The 26,691-nt window shown below is 34.2% G+C and overlaps 2 protein-coding genes across 2 annotated transcripts in view; one reads left to right on the forward strand and one right to left on the reverse strand.

The window, feature by feature from the left end:
• Positions 1-3,459, reverse strand: part of LOC108729071 (coiled-coil domain-containing protein 130 homolog) — a 20,344-nt gene extending 16,885 nt beyond the window's left edge. Inside the window, exon 1 of the mRNA XM_018457997.1 lies at positions 3,448-3,459. The gene's annotated coding sequence lies outside the window, so the exon portion shown is untranslated. The remainder of the gene's footprint in view (positions 1-3,447) is intronic.
• Positions 1-26,691, forward strand: part of L (zinc finger protein Lobe) — a 130,603-nt gene that overhangs the window by 9,819 nt on the left and 94,093 nt on the right. Inside the window, exons 2-3 of the mRNA XM_018457976.1 lie at positions 4,632-4,712; positions 5,102-5,164. Coding sequence (XP_018313478.1) covers positions 4,632-4,712; positions 5,102-5,164 — 144 coding nt within the window. The remainder of the gene's footprint in view (positions 1-4,631; positions 4,713-5,101; positions 5,165-26,691) is intronic.

Raw genomic sequence — 26,691 nt, forward strand, 5'->3', positions numbered from 1 at the left:
CCTTCCTGCTTGCCTGCCTGTCACGGACTCCAAGACGTACGGCGGCTGCAACGTGGATAGAGATATCACGCGCGCGTCCCGGATATAACCCGCAGGGCGCTCCTTTATTCGCGCCGTATCGATTAATGACTCGCGGACCCTTGCCGACTTCTACGAGGATCGACGCGCCCCACGGGACACAGCCCGATGCAACCGGAAGAGTTTACCGGTGAGGTCAACTCACGAACTTGACACAAAACGAGAGAAATATTAGGGAGTTTTTGCAATAACGTGAATCCAGATATGGTGAACGTTAAAGTCACCTTATCCTTTTCTTAATTAGTTGTTAAGAAGGAGATAACCTGACTTTAGCGTTCACCGTATCTGGATAAACGGTATTGCAAAAACTCCCTATTGTCATAAAATTATCACTACATTGCGTTAAAATTTCTAACCTCTTCAGGAAATCGTTTGTCCATGTTAGATCATAAAAGGATCGAGAATTTCTTGTCTTACACTTGTATAGATAGGAACTTTTATTTATCATAATTATCTATCAAGTGTCACAAATGTCGCACAAATTGACGTAAAGATGTATGTTTAATATAAATATAAAGAACAGTAAAAAACATTTTGTATTTGTGTTAAAACCGATTTCTATTCAAGTCTTTTTTTAATTTTGTGTTGAAAATTTTCAATAACATATTCGAGTATTAATTTAACATAGATTATTATGTTCTTTAAATTTATGTTAAATTGATATTGGATATTTTTTAGTGCAAAATAACACAATTTATAAGTAAGTGATAAATAACATAAAAAATAATGTATTTTAAAACGTAAATTCTAAGATGAATGAATAAGATACGTATTTAATTTAATGTATTTAATTTAATGTAAATTAATATGTCAAATTTTTTTTTTACATAATATCTCTGTTACTTTCTAACATAATCTTACGTTAAATTAACACAAAGATTTAAGGGCCGTTTGGGATAAGTAAAATCTGTTAAATTCAATACAAATTTTTCAACTGAAATAGAAATGGGTTAAATGTAAAATCCTCAAACATTTTATTGTACATATAATAAAATTATATTTAATGAAATACGTATTGGACATTTTATTATTCGAAGGGTTTCACTTTTACATTGAGATTAAATCCGTACAACGGCTTTAATATGCGCCAATATGCACTAGAGCCAATTCGTTTTTAGTTTAAAATCGCTAATATTTTAAAGTTTCATAATTTTATCTTTTAAATGAAGCATCTACGTCTACGTTATCTGCTAATTTTCCGTAACATTAAGTTTGCATACATTTTTTCTTTCATTTGTTCTTTATGTTTTATACTAAATTGTAGCGCGACACAAAAAATTTAAGTTAGCCACACAGTAAAAACATTATGTATTTGTGTTGGAAACGATCCACTCAAGTCCTCGTTAAATTTTTTATGTTGAATTTTTTAACATATTCGAGTGTTAATTTAACATAATATGATTATGTTATTTAAAGATTTTGTGTTTAAATTGATATTCAACGTTTTTTAGTGTCAAAATGACACAATTTATAAGTAAGTGAACAAATAATATAAAAATAAAAGGTTTTAAAATGTTAATTCTAAGATGAATGAATAAAATATGAGTTAATTTAACATATCATACTATGTCAATATTACCCTTTATATTTATTCTTTTACATAATATGTGTAATCTTTTAACATATTTATCTTATGTTAAATTAACCCAAAAAGAGTGAATCATTTGGGATATGCAATTTATATTAAATTCGATACATTTTTTCGAACAGTACGAATAAGGCGCTAAAAATTCGTATCAACAAAGCCGGAAGAGACAGTGAAATCGCCAACTCTCTAGAAATTCTTAGAAATCAAGATAAAACGTTATTATTTGGAAGATGCGATATACTTCCACCGCGGGAGGCATTATCGAGAAGACGGGTGCATCGTGACTCGAATGATCCTCCTAGAAGGGGTTAAGCCGCAATATGCAGTTATCTTGCCCGGCGTGCATGCCGAAGCCATAATAACACATCCGTTTAACGTTAGCCACGGAGCTCGGGCTGAGATTGCAACCTGTATTTTCGTGAGTTTACCTCCCTCTTCTCCCTCCACACGGCCACCTTCGTCGACCTTCTCCCGGACCATCTTGAGAATAGCGTCGTCTAGTCCAGGCTGTATTATATTGGATTGTTGCGAAACGACGTACGCGCGTTATAGGAATAGCATACGTGCGGAAAGGGTGCTGTCGAACCGATACAACTGATGCCACCCTCTACCTTTACGATTATTATCATAAAGGTACAGCCGTCTCATCTTCAAATTGTTTACGATATTTTATGGTAAATTGAATATGTCGACGTGAGTGATATCATTCTTTCAGAAACAATATTTTTGCACAGCTAAATATTATTCTACTCTATTTTATAAAAACGTGAGAAGAAAAAAATTATGTTTAGTAAAAAGATTTTTTCGCGATTATATATAAAGAATTTTTACATCTAAAAAGAAACTCGAATGATAGCTATGGGCACGAATCTTGCTTTGATCCCGAGACAATTAACGAATTAATCGAAACTCGCCGAAAGTCCTTGGTTACACGATGATGGATGAACCATTAACTGCCGTAGTATATCGTACCGGTATACGGTAACGCGAACCGCATTTTGGCACGAGACACGCCTGACAGCTGACAGGGTTCGTAGGGCGCCGAGGTGCATGATCGAAGGACGCTGGTACCTTCGCGTCGTGTCTTCTGGAATATTTAAGACCCACCGTCCCGTCTGTAGATTTGACGTTCCTCGTCTGACATTTGGCCGCGCAGGTAAAGCAACGTTTAAGTCGCGATTAGAAAAGTAATTTGTGTATGTATTTTTTCCACTAAAGTCATTCTTTAGACTCTCTCTTCTCTCTCTCTCTCTCTCTCTCTCTCCTCCCTTTCTCTCTCTCTCTCTCTTATTCGCTCGATTACATTATCGTTCCAATTGTGATTTGAATTTCTGCACATGTGTACGTACACATAGTATTATAAAATGTTGTGTTAAATAATATATTTTTTAATTTTTTTCTTGTTCACATACATACATACATATATAATTTAATAGAATAAATATAGTAAATATATTTAATAGAATATTTAAGAAAAAATATTTAAAAGACTAAATAAATATTTAAGAGAAAAAAAGTCATTAAAAAAAATTTTAAACTCCTCCCCCCGTGAGAATAACTGTAATCGAAAAAAAAATCGTTAAAAACTGTAATTTGTATGGTTTCGGTTTTCTTCACTAGTAAACTGAAACTGAAACTGAAACATTTATCCAATGTTTTATAAAACCGTAACTGGAATTGAACTGAAAAAACGTTTCGGTCCCTAGTTGCATACATGTGAGAAATTTTATCATAATAAAGTCACTTTTATTTCATTTATTGTTACTTCGATGACACTGAACAACAAATTTTGATCAACATTTTTTTTGCAACAAATAATAGATTTTTATTTCTTATAAATAGGGCAACCAAAATTATGCTGTAAATATCCCTTTTTAAGCGCCTAAAATATGCTCTCTGAAATTGAAAAAATACTCTAAAGAAAGGATTATATGCATTTAGAAATTACTTTTTATCGCACAAATTTTCAAAGTATTAATTAAGTTTTTTACTTATAATAACAAAGTAAAATGAATTTGATAAAATTTGTTTACATTTTTAAAAAATTTAATTAGTCTTACTGGGCATTAAAATTAAACAAATACATATTATTTATTATAGTGACATTTAAAAAATGAAGGCCTTGATTTTTCAAAATCTGTAGATGATGGGACTTTTTTAATGTTATATATATATTTTTTTTTTAAATACATAAGGATTACATTCAGGTGTTCAGAAACAGAAGGTTTATCTTTTATAAACCAGTGTAATATAAATTAATTTAACTACGTTGCTATTATTTGCAGGACCATTGATAAATATCTTTATTAATTTTCATAAACGTAGTTTTCCGCGTAATTCACATTCGAACAAATTACTCAGCAATTAACAAGGAATGTTCTCACGGTTGATTAGCTTAATCAATCGTTATCAATGATAAATGCTATCATTCGGATGAAAACTCGATAGTGCGACGGAACAGATGGTTTTGACGCCTTCGGAAATTCACAATTAAAGCTCGAGTCAGAGTAGCAAGTTATGGCATAAACACGCCGTTCTCTACGACAATGAAAAAGCAAATTGCCGAGAGTAGAGACGGTAGGTCGGAGACCATGCAAAATAACAAACGACCTGTTGGCCGTCCGGACGAGGGTGTAATTTTTAAGTTTAATTCTGCGGTCCCACGTGACAAAACGGGTGGTGGTGCTATCGCCCTGCGCCACGGACCCGATATATTTTACGGCGAAAAACAACGGTCCGTTATTTCGTTTTCGATGATATGTACAACGAATGATTTTCACGACTAGATAGCTTTGTTTACAAGAGTTTAAAAACGATTATTATACGTTAGCGACAGATTCGATTTCTGCGACGGGATTTAAAGCGGAAAATCCTTGCATTATGTACTTCGCGGCAGCTGCGGATTTCGCTCTTTACCGGTGATATGCAAATGTAATAGAATTAACAGTGGCTTCTCTATGTGTAGGGGACGAAGAGTGGGACGATGATAACGAGCAGAATGTCCTGGAGGCGGCCGAACAGGATAACGAAACGACGACGATTAAGCGTGAGTGTTATTTGTTAGACTGCCAGCTCTCATGGACTTTTCTTTAGTATTTACGTACAACAGGTGGCAACGTTTGCACAAGTAAATTATACAGAATAAATAGAACGTGTTTTCACTTATTTTAACACACTTTATATAATAAAAATTGGGAAAATTGTAATATAGAAATTTCAACCTACATTAAATCGTTTGTGATGGATAATTATATGTGATGATGCATAATTTATTTACTTTTCACTCGACAAACAAGTATTTACGACATATAAACATTGATATTAAACGAAACAATTTTATTTATTGAATATATAATATTAATTATAACGTAAATTAAATAAATTAAAATCAGATTCTTTTAATAAAAAATAATTATACGGTCATATATATTTCAGAGGATGATGAAGAAGAGGAGGAAGAAGAGGAGCTGCAACGAGCGTTTAGCCGTCAGTCAGAAGGTAAGACATATTTAGAATAATATACAAATAATGAAATGTCGCAGCTGCTTCTTGTTGTTTGAATCGTAATATTTGTTGCGAGCACTTGCATAATTTTTTGAGCATCTGATTTAAATTCATATCTTATTTCCGCAATAAAAGTGACATAAGTCAAAATTTTTCAAATTTCGTTATCATTTATTATGTGCGGATTGTGTTCTAAATACATCGACTTTTAAGGGGATTCTAAAGACGATTAGTCATATTGTAAATAGAATTTATACACAGACGATTTATGCGTCACTGACATATCATTACATCAATATCTCACTCACGCATGCCATACATACGAGTACACATAAATTTTCGTATAATAATTACATTTTAATTAGACGTCTAAGTCCAATTTTAAGAACTCTATACGCTGTTATTCACTGCATGTTTCTTCATGTAAACTACTAATCTGTGGGCTACCGTTTTGTAAGTACAGATTGCACAACTTTTATATGAACCAAATGTTGTCATGACGTAACAGCTCTGGAGTGTCATATTGGATCAAGAAATGATAAAGATTTCAATTTCAAAATTTTTAGTCGTTCTCGGCACAGACTTCACCTCACAGACACGTATTAATGCGTATACTTTAATCCTGGAAAAGGATTTTTGAATCTGGAAGAAAAGAAAAAATTATTATGCAAAAATTATACGATTTAGTCGGTAATGGGTAATACAACGACTTTAGGATTCCCTTAATCAATAAAAATAACTCAAGTTGAATTCAAATACACCACTGGAAAATTTGTATTAAATTCAACACATTTCATATGTCCCAAACAGTCCACTCAAATTTGCGTTAATTTAATACAAGATGAATACTTTAGAAAGTAACACATAACAAATATTATTTAAGAAGATAAACACAAAAAATTAATGCTGATATAGTCATCTGTAAACAAACCGTAGAAGTATATTTTTTCAGTAAAATTAACATTTATGATATAATAAATTAACAAACTTATCCATTCATCTTAAAATTTATGTTTAAAATTTTTAAAAGACGTTATTTTTTTATTTACCCTTAAATTGTGTTATTTTGACACTAAGAAATGTTGAATATCAATTTAACAAAAAATCTTTAAATAACATAATCACATTATGTTAAATTAACGTTCAAATATATAAAAAATTCAAAGCAAAAATTTAACAAGGAGTGGACAGTTTCCAATACAAATACCAAATGTTTTTTTACTGCGTACGTCCCAAAAAAATGCCACAAAGGAAAAATGACACAGATCAAAATAGGGGTAGTTTTTAGGGATAACTTAAATTAAAATGTCCATATTACAATTTCTAGAGAACTTGAACCAAACAATTTGTTATTCTAAATTAATTTATGTTTAATACTGCCATAATTAATTTTGAAATATGTAATTTTTTTCTTCTTTCCTAAACAATTTTATATTTTTTACTAGTGTCATTTTTCTAATGAGAGTATGAATATCTTTCGTAAAGTACAATCTTTCTCTATCAAAATTTGCAGTAAAATCGATTGCTTTGAGCAATGAGAACTATCCCGTATACACAAAACCGGCCTCCTTTGCGTAACAATGCGAAGAAATTGCGAGAGAAAGAGAAAGAATGAGAGAAAGCCGCTCGGTGCATTCTGGTGCATTACTCGAATTGCCCTACGGGCACGCAACAATGCGTCGCGATGTATTGTCATTGTTGTTCGAAGGTGTTCAAGAAGCGCGATCCCGCCATAAATCCCATGAATATGGGATTCCTTGGTCCCTTGGGGGACGCGCAGCACGTAGCTATCCCAAGCACGAATGCATGTGCATCGAACAATGCCGACATCGCGCATTTTTCGCCTCTTTCCCGCGCGTGGATGATGAGGCGTGCGTCGGCTTTTTTGTCGACAGAATGACAGAGTTTTTAACTCCTCGTTCGTCACACGGTTGCAAGCGAATGTATGCATGTTCGATTATTTTATCGTGAAGCATTTCATCGGTATTCGAAGTCAATGAAAACGCAAAACGTACATTTCGCAATAATATATTTTTCGTTTTTTTGAGTACAATTAAGGGAATTGGCGGAATAAAGGCACAATTCTACTTAGGCCTTTTTTCTCCGGAGATTAGCGCAAATAAATAAGGAATTGATGTTGCTTACATTAGTTAAATATGAACATGTTGATTGTCCTGTGGTGGTGAAAATGATATAATCTAGGTATGTGTGTGTGTGTGTGTGTGTGTGTGTGTGTGTGTGTGTGGAAAAAGGACATAAACGATTTAAAATCATTAATGAGATTTTTACCAGAGACTGAACGAAAATGGTACGACAATAATGTGTTTTCACTAGAACATATTTATGTTACAAAATCTTATGAAAACTCATCAGATGGTGATTGAACATTGTTTCAATTTATTTTGTAAAATAAGTAAAAGTAAAATGTATTTCATATTCATTTTGTATTTTTTCTAGAAAAATGTTAAAATAAAAAACATTTCTGCGGTTCATAGTTTTTTCTTTCTATCGATTCTTACAATATTATGATTAATATTCGGAAAAAGGGACCAAGTGCATTTTTTAAATTGCAAATAACTTTTTAAATATTGATCATAATAGAGAAATATTATAACATATAACTTCTCAAAGACATTATATAAATATACATTTAATACTGTTCCTACTTGTGATATAATAAAAAAAGTAACAAGTTATTTTAATTTTTATCAAAATCAAGATTTTGTAATTAGGCCTTTATTCCGCCAATCCTCTCAATTGTTATAAATGTCTTTTTTTGACAGAATCAAATGTTAAGTATCCATTATTCAAAATTTTCTATATTAATTCGTTCCGTAACGCTTTCTTTCGCTTTTGCTCTACCCTTTTTAGTTCGATCAATACTATGAAAAATAATAGAGAAAAATCCGCATAACTGAAATGTATTTTACTGCAATTATTTAATTTTCTACCATAAATAAATTTTCTATTTTCACCTGCAAGACAGCTAACGAAACGGCCAACAGATTAACTGGATAGCATCTCTCTCGCGACGTCTACTTTTCGTTTTCTTTCGCAGCCTCCCGACAGTTTCTATCCGAACTATTTTTGCGCTAAGTAAAATTTCCGCGTCCCCTGTGAGCGCATGGCGTGTGCCCTACGGTACCGCCCTTGTTACGTAACTAGCGAAACTGTCTCGAAAGATTCGTACCTTTCCCAAGTATCCAGCAGTTTTCCTCCCCAAGGAGGCCAGGAAGATCAAACCTTTATCCGCTCCCCCGTACGTACGGCACGATTATTATTTCAGGTTACCTTTCGCAAAGTGTACTTGCGCGCGCGCTTTATACTCGGAGGTAAAACCGGCTTGGAGGAGCTCGCGAAGAACGAGGTTGCCTCCCGCAGGAGGCGGCCCGTACTCCCACGGGAGATGCCTCGTCCATCTGCTTACCTGAAAACATCGGGCTTCCTTCGGCTTCTTTAATGCTCCGTGTACCCACGCCGCTCATTAAACCATTGGGACATCGTTATTTTCTCTCTTTTTTTCCTCGTTTTTCAACCCAGTGAACACACTAATGCCTTCGTTTCGCAACGATCGGTGAACGTTTTCAAAGATGGCTTTTAACTTGTTTCTTTAAACCTTCCGTATTTAATCTCTTTAAACATTTCTTTTTAATGTGTCTTCTTTAAGGATCTATGTTTCTCCGAACTTTTGTCCTTAAATATCTAATACTCTTGAATATCCTAGAAAGATAAATCTCACTTGTTTGATGATAATAAATAATATCAAGAGATAATAAATCAATCTCTATTTGAAATCCTTTGCGCTTAATTACATTATTTTAGTATGACAGAATTATAATGGCACTTTAAAAATTAAATACTAAGGTTGGAAAAATTATATTATAAAACGGTAATTCATTACTATTACCGGTTTTTTTTCTGGAAAGTAACTTATTATCGTTACTCTCATTACTGATTTAAACAAATAATTTCTTACCGTTACTAAAACACTAATGAGTCGTTATAATTTCAATTACTTTTTCATCACATTTTGATTATTCTTTTTTTACACTCTTTTAGAATTGTCTGTGTCACTAATCAAGGTTGGAATAATAACTTCATAAAAGTAATTTGTTACTGTTACTAATTTACAAAATAGTTATTCTAAGTTTTACTTGTTCGTCGCATTAATAATCCTTTTTTACAGTTTTTTTTAGAATTGTCTATGTCGCTAATTAAAGTTGAGAAAGTGACTTTATAAAAGTAACTCGTTGCCATTACTCGCTGTTGATTTAAAAAAGTAACTTATTACTGTTATTTTTTTTATTATTCAAAAACTAATGAGTCATTACAATTTTCATTACTTTTTCAACGCATTTTGATAATCTTATTTGTATATTTTTTTTAACTATCTATATTGCTAATTAATCAGGTTCAACACGATATGTATAATGTTATCATTATCACAATATGGTCAAATATAATACTCTCTTCTCAGACTTTACCGCCGACTCAGTGCAAAAAAGTGAGAATAGTGAGTTTTGTATTCGAAATAGTGAGAGAAAAATGAATTTTTTGAAACGCTGAGCAACAAACTAGTTTGTTTACATCTGATTAAAATTGTATAGAATGATATCTAAGGATTGGTACTTTATTATTTTGAATATTTTATCCTGTGATAAATGATACTTTCATTATTTAATATTCCATTAAATCTGAAGGCAATTTTTGAATTTAAAAAGTATTAAAATTCAAAAATTTGTTAAGAATACACGTTTTAACACATTCGACAGAGAGGACGATAAATTTCCATTAACAATAGCATCTAAATTCAAAAACTGAAATAACTTGGGAATGAAACAAGTGTCTGGAGACAAAATTAATATTTTTAAAAATTAAATATATCATTATTTAATATATCTAGTTCATTAAGATTCTATAAGTTTATATATTTAAGTCTTTTATAACCAATAAAGTTAGAACATATTTAAAACTTTAATATAATTTTCCCTTAATATTACTTAGAATAATATTACAATAAGTTTTACGCACTTGTACAAGAAATATCATTTTCTAATAAGTTTTTCATACTGATAAAGCTTTACATGACACAGGTACATATAGCAACATGACAGCACTTTTCATGACTAGCGCTCAATATATTGATTTAACTTAGGTATGTGGATTGGAATAACTGTAAATTGTAATGAAATGCTTAAATGAAAACTTTCTTTAAATAATCAATAATGAAGTAAAAGAATCCCGCCACATATATTCAAATTATTCAAATATACTCACAGAAAAGGGATGAAGAAATGCAGAAAAAATTTTAAAAAAACGTATAACTTATTAGACAGAAATTATAGTAAATATAAACTTATTAAACAGAAATAATACAATTTTAGCGGAAAAAAGTAAGAATAGTCAGTTTTTACTGAAAACGTAAGCAAAAGTGAGCCTTCTTCAAAATAGTGAGTAAAAGTAAGAATAATGACTCGGCAGCAAATCTGTCTTCTTTTAAAACTCGCTTACACACATTCCATATACATGTTTGGTAATTTGAGGCATGTGAGCTCGTAGGAATGTTTGCGAAGGAATTATATTCGTGGCGATATGTAAAAATTGAGATTTGCGATTATAATAAATGTTCCTTTCAATAATCTTATATGTATTGCGTGTTATTTCTTCGGAATCTTACAGTCGAATCCCTGCTTTCCTGCTCGCGAGAATGTTCGCTCGTTCCATGCTCTGTTCGAGAACTTTCTTAATAAATAAAAATATTGTTTCCGCAGGTCGTTACTATTCATCATTACTTTTATGCTATGTTTCAAATAAATTCGTTTAAACCGCGAAAGATAATAATTACAACATACGATTTATAGTTATATAATTTGATAACATGCATTTCGTTTTGATTTGCGATAGGACGGAATTTACCTTTGCGAGGAAGGAATTTAGCGCGAACTGTCATAAGAAACAGCAGAGGCATTTAAATGCCTCTATTATTTCGCCGAAATGCTGTGTGTACAGGCAACGTTGTTGCGTGTATAAACGGCTCATGTGTCGAGAAACGGTATGCGCGCGTGACTTTCTTCGAAATTCAACGCATCTTCACCTTATGCGACAGTCATGATGATAAAATTGTCGCCACGCATGTATTACAATATAATACAAAAGAAAAAGATAAATGTAACGATTTTATTTATCATTACCTAAAAAAAAGAACTGCATTACCATTAACGTTACAAATAAGGAAATGTAACATGCGTCGATATTCACTTATTAAGGAGTTTTTGTAATACCGTTTATCCAGATACGGTGACGCTAAAGTCACGTTATCTTCTTTTAACAATTAATTGAGAAAAAGATAATGTGACTTTAGCGTTCACCGTATCTGAATTCACGTTATTGCAAAAACTCCCTATTACTGAAAAAAATAATCGTAATCACGTTACAATTGACGACGTTACAAGTAATACGTTACTTCACAACTCTGCTAAATACTTAATGAGAATACAGGTCAAAGTAACTACTAAGATATTTTAGAACCAGAGTTATGTTTCACTTTCGTATCCTCGAAGTTTGTCGCGTTCAACTTGGCTGAACGTAATTGGTGACATACATTTTCTGCTTTTTCATTAAACTGTTATTTATTTATCATTAAATTATGTTTCAAGTTAAGCATCTTGATAATATTTGAAGAACAACATGTGTTTGATTACGGAGTCTTAACATCTATGAAGTAACTTCAGTTTAAGAATTACAAATTCTTTTACTTATAATGCGACGTTTATTTTTTTATATCGCGCGTATAGTTTAACATTTTCTAGACGTGCATTAATATTAGAAATAGCAAACTATTATTATTGACACCGTTTCTATTTTTTTATTAATATTATATTTTTTATATATAATATTATAGAAAAAATGAAATTCTGAAATTCTTCAACTCTTTTCAATAATTATCTTCTTTACTGATAAAATATTTGATTTTTCATCATTTTTACTTTTATAGCAACTTATGTTCTTGCATGGTTCTTTTAATGCGTAAGAAACTTGATACTTCTAGTTAATAATCCAATAAGCGCGATTTTGGCAAACCGCGAGACGCAATAACGCATTTACTACCCTAATTTATTTAAGGCAAGGTGATAATTGATGCGCGGCACATATATCCCGCTATGGCAAGAATTTCTGACGCTTATGACATGCTATTTAACCATGCGATTATTCCGCCGAGACATACCTTAGAGATGCACAAACGCATCGATTCCTTCGAAATATCAGCTCAATCGCAAGTAATATATCAACAAAATTACAAGAAAGTATATTAAACATAAGAATATTTGAATAAGAAGTACGTCAGATATACACTGAGATGAAAAGATTGTTAAACTTGATTAAATGCGTTTAATTCGTAGTAATTATTTTTAGTTCAAGTTATATATTTAGGTTAAATATACGTGCATCATGTCAACAAAATCTTGTAATTTAAATGTTATCTGTTTGAATGAACAAATATTTGCAACAGCCCGTGATCGCTGAGAATCAATTAATATATTCTCTAATTATATATATATATATATTTTTTAAATATTAGTTGAATCAACGAATATTTTTTTAAAAAGTATATAATTAGAAAAAAAAATTAGTAAAGAAGATTTTTTTAAATCAGCAACTTATTTTTCACTACAGTGTATAAGGGAGGATCTTTTTTTATCTTACATTTTTATATATGTAAAAATTTATACATTTAAATTTGAACTTTCCAAACGATGATTACATTACCATGTTATACCTAGAGTAAGTTATCATATTTAGTTATACATATATCATTTTGGTGAGAATGGATGATATCAAAGCGTTATTTTGGAAGGATATCATTGGATGATATTAAGTCGGTAATGGGATTTCGGTTACGGGATATATCGACATAATATGCAACGTGGGATCACCTTTGCCACCTGAGCCATTCTATCGTCTTTTCGAATGGAATTGTCTCATATAACAATTTTCTCTTTTCATCTTATTGAGGATCATATAGCACCCCTCAGTAATATTTTAAAGCAAGACATGTCAAATTAGCATCTCTTAATATTCTTTCTCTTTGAAGTCCAATTGAGATAAAAAATTAAGAAAGTAATCATTTCTACAAAACGCGTTTCTTAGGTATACGTAATTGTCTAAGAAAAATACAGAAACCCTTACATTATGCAGTGAATAGAACGTAAATGCGAACATTTTGCGAATCAGAAAATAATACATATTCGCTTCTAAAGGTATAAATACGAACATCATATCTTGACTCACGCGGGATTGCTAATGATTTCGCAACGAGCTTCCGACAACACGACGAAGGCAAATGTTTAAACATCCTCGTGTCTGTATATTATTATCATCATTATCCAGGGAAATATCGGACGGCTTATTTTCTCCATAAAGATATGTTGAAATACAAAGACAAGAACGGCAGAAGAAAAGAAAAAGCGCAAGAAAATGCCGTCTAACACCTTATTGTAACCAACTGAAGAAAAGACTATAGAAAGAAACAAAAACAGAGAGAAAGAGAGAGAGAGAGAGAGAGAGAGAGAGAGAGAGAAAGAAAGAAATTGACCTTTGAAAAGCTAAGTCACCTCCACCGAGACTCGATTATTCAACCGGTTGAATTATCCGCTCGATTTTCCGTTTCCGTTTTTTCTTTCTTGATATTACAAAAGCAGTAGTGATCAATACTTTTATTGTTAACGCTGTAATTATTTTTACATTCAATCTTGATTTGCTTTTTATATGAATTTCAAAATAGATGCCTAAGATATGGAAATATGTTTTGTGATCTATTTTGAAGCCAATTTTGGCATTCACACATAGAAAAAAACGATTTTGCTAAAGTATTAACAAATTTAGCTATGTATAGATACAGATCTAAAAATAATTTTGTTTATTTATCAAAATAATTATGTAAAATACTCAAACTAATTGCTAGAATGTTAAAACTCTTTGTATTGTCATCAACTTGAGCGTTCGACATACCTAATTATTTTGATGATCCAAGGAAATTATTTTTAGATTTGCATCTAGCTAAATTTTTAGATACTTCAGCAAAATCGTTTTTTCTGTGAGTCTAAATGTGAAGTTTTTCTAAACTATTTCATTTATCAAAATAGGTATTAAAGTGAAATTGTTCTCCTAAAATTTAACGCAACTTCTGCCTTATATTTGACTAATGATTGACTTGCGTATGAATCTCTTATCTAGAAAATGTTTCTTTCTCTCCTTGCACTGACGAATCACCGGCGAAAAGTAATGCGAGCTAAACTGCATGGTGCGCCAAACTTTGGCGGTGCTTGCCGTGGAAATTGCCGTACGGATAAGCGAAAAGTTGCCGAGCCGCTCTTGTGACAGATTGAAATCTCTGACATTAAGAAAATGGGGGATCTCGAATTCCGATGGGAAAAGTCGGCAACTCCTCAGGCCCGATAGTGGGTGATGGCACGCGGTGGCCGGGAATCGGCGTGGCACGGCGGCGGTCGACGGGGAAGATTGTAACATCACTCGAAATATCTTTTTCTTTCGTGAATTCTTTCGCAGAATATTGTAATAATTGCTATGACAGATTCGAGTAACTACAAAGGATATGGATATAGAAATACATTTTCTTTCTTTGTAATTGAAATAAGTTAAACTTATTACATAGAAAGTATCATTATTATAATTATGTATATAATTTTATTTACATAAGCGAGAGGAAACGAAAGGAAAAAAGAGTTTATTTTAAGAAGCATGTAGAAATGTACTCTTGATCGAGAAAAGATGAGATACAGAATATAAAAAGAAGACGTAGTTAAAATAAAATGATTTGACGCATTTTATATCTCTGCGTGTTTCTGATTTATAATAACAAGGTACACAATGTAAAATAATCAACGTAAAATAATCGCATCGAGCGGTCTTGATCTTGACTCCCCTCTGGGAAGCTGGAAAGTCCTGTAGAGCCGGTCGGTACAGCTGCGACCAAGCGAGGCCGCTGCGGAGGAGGTAAAGAGGGCGGCCGAGGGAATGGAGGGGGCTCAGAAGGGTAGCTCCAGGGGTGCGGCGGGGAATTGGGGGAGAAGAGGGTATATTATGGGGAATGCCAGGGGAATCCCGAGGGACCCTAAGAGCAGCCCTGTGCGCATGCGTCGAGCTGATTAGTTCTCCCCTACCTTCCTCTCTGCTCTCCGCTGCCGTCCTCTCCCTCTTTCGCGTTCCCGAGTGCTGGCAGCACCAGAGGAGAGCACGAAGTCCCTCAGGACCTGGCCCCGCTGCCTCTTCGCGCCCACCTACTCTCTTCTCTTCATCGTTGCGTCTCTCCCTCTGCCTCTCTTTTCCTCCTTACTTTGCCCTCTCGCGATTCTCCTTTTTCCTCGTATCTCCTAGTTTCTTCTCTCTTCGTGGTACCTTCGCCTTTTTACGTTGTTGCGTCTTATATTCCCGATACTGGCACCTTCTAATAAAACTCCCTTCCCCTTCTCCTCCCCGTATCTATCTTCATCTCTGCCCCGTCTCTGTCCTTTTCCTCTTTTCAGTCCCTTTCTCTCTAGTATGTTTCTTCTTCTTCTCTTCATTGGGCTTTTCACGTTTTTATGCCTTGCGTCTTATATTCCCGATATAATACCCGATATAATACTAATAAAGCTGTATTTCGCAAGCCCCTGTGGATTCCCCGAAACATTTTGGGAAATCGCGTTTCTATCGCGTGGTCACATAAGATCGCAATTGCACGTTTCGTCGGGTCAACGATGAGTAATTCACGAATGAAGCACGAATTGACATAATATAGAATAATTTCCCGCTTCTTGATATATTTTCTCGAAAAGCGTTCGCACGATGAATACTCAACATGTTCATCATCTTTATATTTTAAACATTATTTATTTAAATTGATATAAAAATGGATGAAGAAAATAAATCCAATTAAAGAAAAAAGAATGAATATATATATTAAGGTTTATAACTTATGTTAGTCTCGCAATGAAAAAGTAAAATTAATTGTGATAGAATTTACAAATAATAAAAATTTTCGTAATATAATTTAATATCTTATTTGCAATATTTAAATCGAAATGACACATCTATACAAATACAAATCTCTCTCTAATGAGTACTTGTGATGTCAACTATTATTTCGTTAGTGTAAGAATAATTAGCTAGAGGTGTTCAATCAAAGTTTAAGAAACAGTGAATCACCTGTTATATAGGATTCGACCATCGGTTTCTTTCTTATCCTCGCTGGACATTCACGACGTAGCGAATCTTTGTGACAAGCAGGTAGAAGTCACGAGTCTCAACTGACTCTTGATTCAGAAGCAAGGAGAACTGGCTCTACGTACAATGGCGCTTTCTCGACACGACTGTACTTGGCGATATAAGGGTGTCCCAGGTGACGAGCTGCCTCGGGCCGTAGCGCAGCTCCTACGTATCCCTCGGGACTCCAAGTCCCTCTATCTCTCTCTACCTCCCTCTCACTCCGCTCGTTCCTGTTGTTACCCTTCATCCCCATCCTCCTCTCGCCCTACCCTCCTACAAACCTATACGCGGTGAATCCTTCGTGTATCTGTATCTTACGTACACTCGTACGCGCACCTCTCCGCGTGTGCATCGCGTGGATGCGGCGCATACACGCACGTCGCGAATATGGTCGAAGGTACTCGAATACACGCGAGTAATCCGTCTTCTTTTCCCGGTTGCATCCTGCGGTATTGTGCGCGTGGAACCGGGAACGTATTTTCGCAGACGCGCAAACTGTACCGGTCGACGGTCGGCAGCGCCGGCAAACACGGAAAATATGACACGGTCTCATTATAAACTCGCTCTCTCGACACTGCCACTTCCCGCATCGTACATAATACGATTGCATCACCGTGCACCGCGCGATAAACCCCTACAGATGCAGCTGCTCCTGCGATCGCGCGAGAATTTGATGACATGTGCGATGACTGTATTTTTATGAATTAATTTGCCGAGAAAACTCTTAGATTTTCTGCCAATTAAAGCAAAAAATTTTGAAATTGCTAATAAAATCTTATTATATATCCCTCCCTCACTTTCAACGGTGACACAACTCAAAAAATTAAGTTTCTAGAAAAGAAAGAAAACTGTTTTTGCAACTTAACAAAAAATTATTCACTGATAAATAATATCGGTATGAAGAATATATTCTTAATATGATCAAATGTCATTTTTGTTATTTTTGCTTCATAAAATGCTTTTAAAAAATCACCTCTTTAAGTTATGATGATTTTTTAAAATCATCCTTCTTGAGTTACGGCGATTTTGATGAAATTAAGTTAATTCACTTTTGATAATTGATAGGGTAATATTTACCTAACTCATGGTAATAACTTAAAAATCATTGAGTTGTAACGCTTTTAAAATAAGAGAGAAATATTCAGTTTCTCAGATTAAGAAAAAAATGATAAGAAACAGAGATTAGTCTCGTAAATTTCTGAAATTGTAAAATATTTATTTTAAAATAAACTACTCACAATTATCCACTTTCCGCATCTAGTGATAGAACACGGGTTGGCTCAGAAGAATATACGGACAGGACCTTCTTTGCAGAACGTTACTTTTCTGATAAATCGCTTCCACTGCGCAAAGAGGCTTTCCGAGAAGCGTTCCCAAGTGAAACGGTATTACGAAGTGACACTTCGGTCGCGCTTTAAATTGAACAATCCGCAGCGTCACAGTCTAAGCGACCGAAATGACGAACTCTTCTTTCGAGCGTGAGATTAGCGCGACGAGATTAGTTCGGCGACTGTAATCGCGGCTTCTCTCTTGTGATGGATAACCGACAAAGAAACACGGAAGTACCACCTGTTATTTCTCTCGTGCGAGAACGAGGGTAGAGTAGGACCGCGAAAAGGAACTCATCTAATAACTACTCGATTAATAATTTGTGACACTCGTCAAGACACTTTTTTCAGTTTTTCCCCGATAAAACTTAGTAATTCGAGGAGATAAAAAGTATCAGTATCCCGAGATCATACTAACGATCCTTTTTTTACAGCCTTTTCCCGTTTAAGATCTCTTCAACATTTAAGATCTTTTCAAAGATATCCTTTTCTGATCAAAAAATCATTGCAGAATAGTGTCTTTAAAATATTTCACATCACTGTCATCGCGAGTCATGTCAAGCTAAAATTTGACTATGTAACACCAAACGTATGTATTGATCCCTCCTTGTTGACTATTTTCACAGCCATATATAAAGCACTCCTACAAGTCAAGGTAAGCGTTCCATATCTAACAAAAAATAAATTTAAAAAACAGTTTTATGAAAAAATAATATTTATTTTTATAACAACTTTAATATTTTGTTAGTTTTCCGTTGACTCTTTTTTTATTACCATCTTTTCCAAGAAAATGCAATAAATTGATAATTGCTTTATACTTATGGCCAAAAGAGATTGCATTTTTTAGATTAATATTATATTTTTATGTAAAAGATAGGATTCTGAAATTTTTGACTTTTCAATAACTATATCCTTTATATTGATGAAATTTGGTCTTTCATCACTTTCTTTATTTTCATAGTAATTTATTCGCTTCTTTAATCATTTTCGTAAGTTCAAAAACATTGGTATTTCTAATGTTAAGGTAGAAATTTTATGCATCTATAACTGAAGATAGAAGTAATTTTTTTATATCACGAACTTTCTGACACTCGACGCTAATATAATCGATGTTCGTAAAAGTATCACGGCTAATTCCGTTATAATAAATAATCACGAACGAAATCAGTCATAGCAATTAGATTCGCGGAAGTGAACTTTTTCGCGCGAGCATAGAACACATCGAAATGCATCGTGTAAGAGATGATTTCGTTTCCTTGGTCGATAATGATGCTCCAGGAATGTACCGGTGAGCTCTTGCATCGAAATATGACGGAAGCAGTCATACCCGAGGTGTCTAGGGACCCGAGAGCCATCGTGTCGCAACCCAACTTAACTTTTGCGTGAACATACGGTATCGGGTACCACGTTAACTTTATGCTAATCTTCCCTCCTTAGGCTGTATATCAGCACTTCGCACAATGAAAATTTGCATCACAGGAAACTCACTTGCCCGGTTACTCATATACTTTCCGCAGCTCAAATTCCGATTCGAGTTAAGAAGATACGAAATTCTCGGACGAAAATCTGTTATCTTCGTCGTTCGCCCAATCGTATAGAGAAATATGTTATTAAATTAAACTCTTTCTATTAATTAACGATATTTTTATTTTGTTACCAGGAATACCAGGATGATTAGGAAAATAACGGGTTACTTGTAACGTTGCTACTGTTAATTACTTTTTTAGTAATTTTTAATAATGAACGATGTTATATTTGTTTATTTGTAACGTTAATGATAATACAGTTGCATTTTTTGAGTAACGGTAACGAATATAATAAAATTATTTTTATCGTTACTTTATACTCGTACAATATGTGCGTTTGAAAAATGCAGTTAAATGAGTTTTAAAAAAAGATTGCATTTAACTACATTGCGATTACAATCACTATAGATCTCGTGTTGAACTGATGGTTAGTTAGAGACATAGACAATTGGATGTCACTCTAAAAAAGACTAGTGATCCCTTTTTCACATACATCTAAATGCACGTGTAATTAATATGTATATCCATATTTCAATCCGTATAACTTTTAATACACAGGTACACGAGAGTACCCATAAATATAGCGTAAATGTACTTAATTATACGGATACTTTAGTTATACAGGGTGTCTATAAAGTCTGTTACCATCCCTATATTTTGAAAACGGTTTAAAATTATGCGAAAAATCGTGAAATACATGTTCGATCGTTTCGAAGGGCTACTCTTTTAAGAGGGTTGGAAGGGTTGCCCCCCCCCCCCGGAGCCCTAACATAAAAATTTTTAATGGAACTCCCCCTATTGTAGTATATCATTTGAAAGGGCAAATAAAAAAAGGGAGACACCCCGGGTATGACCGCTTCCGTCATATTTCGATGCAAAAGCTGACCGGTACATTCTTGGAGCATCATTGTCGACCAAGGAAACGAAATACTCTCGAAATACTCTTACACGATGCATTTCGATGCGTTCTATGCTCGCGCGAAAAAGTTCACTTCTTTGGTATTCCGCGAATCTAGTTGCTATGACTGATTTCGTTCGTGGCAATTAGCCGTAATACTTTTACGAATATCGATTCATTGGCGCCGAGTTTCGGAAAGTTCGTAATATAAAAAAAATTACTTCTATCTTCAGCTAGATATATATATATATACAATTTCTATCTTAACATTAGAAATACCAATGTCTTTTAATTTACTAAAATGATTAAAGGATCGAATAAAGACGAAAGTTTTTGGTTAGGTTGATACATTGACTCGTTCGGGAGTTATTCAGTGTCAAAGTTTGAAAAATTCTATTTGTTCTTATCTTCAATATGTGTTGGATTTATCGGAGTAACGTTCAAAATGGGCACCGTTCATACCATATATTTTATATCATATATTTTATATAATATACCATATATTTTAATACATATGTAATCATATATTGAAATACGCGCCTTTCAAACTGTATATTTCGATACACGTGTACTCGTGTATTTCAGTACATATCTGCGTACCTGTATATTAAAAATTACACGGATTGAAACGCGGATATCTGGAGACACGGGGTGTCTCGGGGCGCAAAGTATGTCGCGAGACACTGCCGTGGCTTCTTTACGCGAACCGACGAGTTGCGCCGGACGAGATTATCGGATTTTAATAACGGCTGTCCCAATCGAGTTGCAAATACATTTAATCGATATCTTATATTAATTACACGTGTACATGTATATATAATATGTGTATTTCCAATACACGTTCAAAACTATGATTTCTAAAAAAAAAAACATACAAAATTATAATTCCTTAAATTTGACGTTTTGACAGACTTTTTTGGCAACTTTGAGATAATGTTTGTACAGATTTTGAAATGTCATCACGACACTCCTGTGGAGTTCACCACGGCCCGCGGATTGAACCGTAAAGGAGTGCACACACCTGCGTATTGTAAACGCAGATATTATGAGATCGTAAGCTCTCGCAGAACCAGTTAATTGGGGAATTAGCGAGCCGGCGAAATCGAAATTACGGCGCGTACGCGGCTTTTGACATGGCCGGAAAGGGTGGACTGTGTCGACTCTTGACAAACGCGGCTGCGTTTGTTGCTGAGGGGGCTGCGTATAAATTTCGCCGGGTGGTACGCTTCATTTAAGTGTGCTGGACAGCGGTCGATATTAAACTCGCTTCAACTTTCGACTTAATTCAAGACGTAAATTAGAGTCTCAATATAGGGGATACGATTGCGATTGAATAAAAGGAATAAAATGTACAAAATTGAAGCAAATGTTTTTAGAAAAAAATATGTATTATATATTTGAGCAGTAGGTAAGTGATATGCACACACACACACAAAAGCAGATATATTAAAATAAATATAAAACTTAGATATTGAAACTTCTAAATTACTTAGCTTCTTGATTTGAATTGAATATTTTAAAAATGTTCTGAAACAATTACGTATAAACGCTACAAAATTAATTAAAAAAGAATTTAATTACAGAGGAAGATAAATCCTACTATTATAGAGAAAAAAGTTCAAAAGTTATTAATATAAATCCTCAAATCCCTATTATTGCAAATGCAGTCATATACATCAGTCATATTTAATAAAAATGGCAAACATTTTGTTCCAAAATCAGTCAAAAGCCTTCCTCCAATTACAAAACCAATTAACATGATCTATTTTACAAATAGAAATTCTATTTCTCATACCATATTATACATATTTTATTAACTAAAATAATGAATTTTTCTTAATTTTTCAAAAAAAGAATCTAAAGGTATTCTAAAGACGATTAATCATATTGTAAATAGCACTTACACACAAACAATTTACGTGTTATTGATATATCATTATCTCACATGCCACACATACACATAAATTTTCGTATAACAATTACGTTTTAATTAGACGTCTAACAAGTAAATTTACGGAAGTGTCACTTACTGATTTTAATGAAACTTTGCATATTTGTAAAACTATGAAAAATACTTGACACGTATTTTTTTTTATCGGCAAAGGTTCGCTCTGAAGGGTGAAAACTATCCCTTAAAGATAAGGGGTAGACGCCATATTGGGTTGGTCATTTTGAATTTCATATTTTTGACATAAGATTTAGTTTCAGCGATCCAAAAAATCCTCTAACCTATTTTACTTTTTAAAATTTTCAACTTATTTCACCTAATATGTTAAATCTACCCCTTATTTTTAAGGAGTAGTTTCCCCTTCAGAGCGAATCTTTGCCGATAAAAAAAAATACGTGTTAAATATTTTTCATAGTTCTATAAATATGCAAAGTTTCATTAAAATCGGTGAGTGACACTTCCGTAGGTTTACTTGTAAGTCCAATTATAAGAATTCCATGCTGTTTTTTTATGCAAACTACTAGTTTCTGGATTACTATTTCGTAAGTACAGATTGCACAGCTACGAAGCAAATGTTATGACATAACAACTATAGAGCGCCATATTGGACTAAGAAATGGTAAAGAAGATTTCAATTTCGAAATTTGTCATTCTTAGCATAGACTCTATCTCACAGACACATATTAATGCGTATACTTTATAATCCTGGAAAAGAATTTTTAAATTAGTAAAAGAGGAAAAAACTAATTGTTATACAAAAATTATATGGTTTAGTTGGTAATACAGACGACTTTAGGACCCTCTTAACAGTTTTTTGAATGAAAATAATTATACAAATTTTTTTCGCTCTCGCCAAAAAAGTTTCAAGTGAAGATAACGACTTTTGGGCTGCTCAAACATGAACAAATTTTTTTTATTTTTTATCACAAGATTGAATACAAATTTCCAAATATGGAGTGTCGGGATTCATCATATTCGAGAGGTAATAAAAGTACTATATAACTCTCATTTTTATTAAACTACATCCTTAAAATCATCTTTCGAAAAATCGGTCGCGAATGAATGAAGTCGATGAAGAAGAGACGTGCCCCAGTAGGGACATCGTGACCAAATTAATTCCTACGAAGCCGATGTCACGTATATACGTACATGCGTACGCATAAGTACATGTACAGCACACTTTCAATGTGTCTGTATAATACACGCTAGAATACAGGACTGATAGTCCTGCAACGGCAAAGTACAAGGAACAGCCATCTTTCTCAGAAAGAAATTAAAGTTTTCCCCGAGGTATAGTCTTCTTCTTCGCCTCCCTCCGATCCATGTCGTCTTTCTCTCTCTCTCCTCCTCTCGCTGTCTTATCCGCCAAGTTCTCGTGTTAGGGCCGGGTAGGTCGAAGGATACTGCCGTGGGGTGGTCGTAGGGTGGCATCGGCTAGCCCATTGCTATTGTTTGTGACGTTCTCTGGGGACGGACCTGCCCTTAACAGTGGCATGTGCCGATGACACTGTACCGGGTGTTCGCGATACCATGGCACTTGCCTTCGTCGCCCTCCATCATTAGGCGCGATTCGAAATTTTACTGATCATAAGTGATGTATCGTCGTAATCGTTCACGCAATATCTTGCAGCCTCGTGCAAAAATTTCACATTTAGAACATCAACATTCTGTTTTTAAATGTGATTGTATACGTTTGTACATTTATTTTTGGACGTGTCACTTTGTGCGACTTCGTCGCGTGTATATTTGGACCGGGTTGTTACGAATTATGAAAGCTCATTTCACGCGCGGTCATTATGCCACACCAATGGTCGAAATTAGCTTATGGATACGAATACGCCGACGGTGTCTATTATTTCCAGCTGAATTAGCCAGTTCAAAAATCGCGATGACGCGGCGACTGCAATTCCATTTTCTAGCGAGAAGGAACGCATGCTCGGGTTTTATTCCGTCGGTGGTTTTGGCGGTGGCGATGGTATCGGTCCGAGACGACCAATTACAAACGTATCAGCCATCCAGTCGCTTCGAATTTGAGTACCAGCCGAATTGAAGAGAAATATATATTTCAATTCATTGTTTCGCGTAATTAGATATATAAAGTTTTTATGTTACAAAAATTTCAAATGATACAAAAGTCCCAAATACAGACATCCAAATTTTGGTAATTCTTGTTATTAAATGAATCAAAGTACAAATTATATGCTCTTTTACTTTAAAAAAGATACAACTCGAAAAACACGATTTTTTAATTATTATCATTCATGAATGAGTTAAATAAACATCACTCCATCAATTAAAAGTTAACTAACTTTCACAAGAAAATCATCAAAATCATCATAAAATGGATGGTTTTTAAAAAACGGTCCAAAGCGTCACAACTTAAAAAGAGTAATTTTCTAAAGATTGTGAAACAAAAATAACATTTGACTTTATTGAAAATTTCTTTTTGCCGATATATGATTAGTCAATAAGTTTCTGTCAAGTTAAAAAATAAGTTTTTCCTTTTCTGAGAAAGTTAATATTTTGACTTGTATCACTTTTGAAGTAAGGGAATGCGATATCTTTTTTTAAAATTACGTCTATACTGTAATTTTATAAATATTTATATCATGATTTATAATCTCTCAATTTTTAATATAAAAAATAACTACTCTATAATATCTCTAGATATTTTTATAAAAAAGGCAATTTCAAATTTTGAATTAATTATATTACGGGTTATTATATCACATTCGTAAAATCTTTCATAAAAATAGAGATCTTAATAAGAAAAATAATAACAATATATAATAAGGCGTATGCGTGGTTCACGCAATAATTGAATTAAGCATATCACGTTAAGGAGACACAAATATAAATTATAGGGTCAACTTACCATAATAATTTGCATTGTCACGTGATGCTTTTGCTCTCCCAATCTAGGGGTCGGCGACGCTTAATTGGGCTGTCATTATGACGCCTTATGGGACGCAAGACTCGGTTTAAATTACGTAAAACCATAACTCGTTAATGATAAAATGATGATATATATAATTTATAAATTATTTTCCCACTTTTATTCTCTACAATTTAAACCTAATGCGGTCACAAAATTGCGAAACAGATTCAAAAATAACTCTCAAAGATATTTTTCTTTGTAGATAGATACTTTGTTTTTCAAAATCTATCGAATATTATTATAACATATCAAATGATATTATAAGAAAAACAGAAGATCGTTACTCGAGTAACGATATGATCGCCGTTGGTACCTCTATCTTGAAACTTTACCTTTGATGCTAGCTATGCACGAAAATACATTCGACACTCCATTTAAATGTCACAAGCATCTTTTTCCCTCGTTGTCCTCACAGGCAGGATCCAATTCCAACGAAATGAGAACCGCGACCGTGAGAGCCACTGGCGCGATCCCGCGGGACCACTGGGAGCAGTGGGAAGCCTCTGTACCCGTGCTGGGGCTATACCGGGCTACGCCGTGGAGAGGGCGCTCCCCAAGGAGGTAATTACCCTCCCTGCCGCCGCCCGACCACCCACAAGCCATCGCAACTTCAACTCCTGCCGGAGTTACATGCTAATACAAAACCAAAACCGGTTCCCAACAGCTTTGCTAGCCGTCCGTCGAATTCCCAAAATTCATATACGTACGCGCATATACATATATATGTCTACATACGTATACACGTGCACACAATGATGAAAACCATGCGCGAGTACGTGAAAAATGATGCTGGACGTCGCGGTGCACAATCGATCCCCAGTATTTACGTGTAATATCTGACCGACGCAACGCGACAGTACGTTTAATGTATGTCGCGTCGTAAATTAAATTATTGTCTTCCCGCGAAGAGAATCACGTTGAAACGTCCGTTATCCGCGTTAAAAGAATTTTTGTATCCCACGCAGTGTCGGTGTATCGTAACAATGCGTATATACGCTTCCGCACAACGAGAATTTTCGTCAAAAATGCATATGTTGCTTTAAACATAAAAGCGGCGGGATTAATTTTGCATCTAAGGATAATAAAATAATAAATACGTAACAATCTGGAAATTAGCGTGCAGCTACACTGCGTTTTCACATTTTCACCTTTTTTTTCCCCCGAAAAAGAGAACGACAATGATTATTTCTCACGAAGGAAAATCCCCGTGTATTTTTTTTTCCCAATTTCCCGTGTCCCGTTTCAGGTAGAGCAGAGTCTCGCGGAGAGTTTGTTTTTCCATAAAAAAAACTTTTATATCCCCCGCCTGAAATTTTTATTTTATATTTCGTGCTGCCGCGTCGAGTCACGTCGTCACACGGCGAATTCGTTTTTTAATTGGCAAATTTATTTGTTGTGTCCTGTACACCCGCGCGCCAACTGAAATGCTCGCGCAGCAATGATACAAGAATATTACGATTTTACGTTCGCAACACGCGTGTGTCACTCGATAACATTTTAGCAGCACGATATACCAGACGTAATAGTTCGATTTAGGTATCGGATGACGGTGATACCGGAACGATTTTGGAAAACGGGAGAACCCGGCACAGTTTCCCGTGCGGTTCGCGGCGCGAAT

Source organism: Mycetomoellerius zeteki, unplaced genomic scaffold, assembly GCF_001594055.1.
Source record: "Mycetomoellerius zeteki isolate Tzet28-1 unplaced genomic scaffold, Tzet1.0 scaffold114, whole genome shotgun sequence".
Lineage (NCBI taxonomy): Eukaryota > Metazoa > Arthropoda > Insecta > Hymenoptera > Formicidae > Mycetomoellerius > Mycetomoellerius zeteki.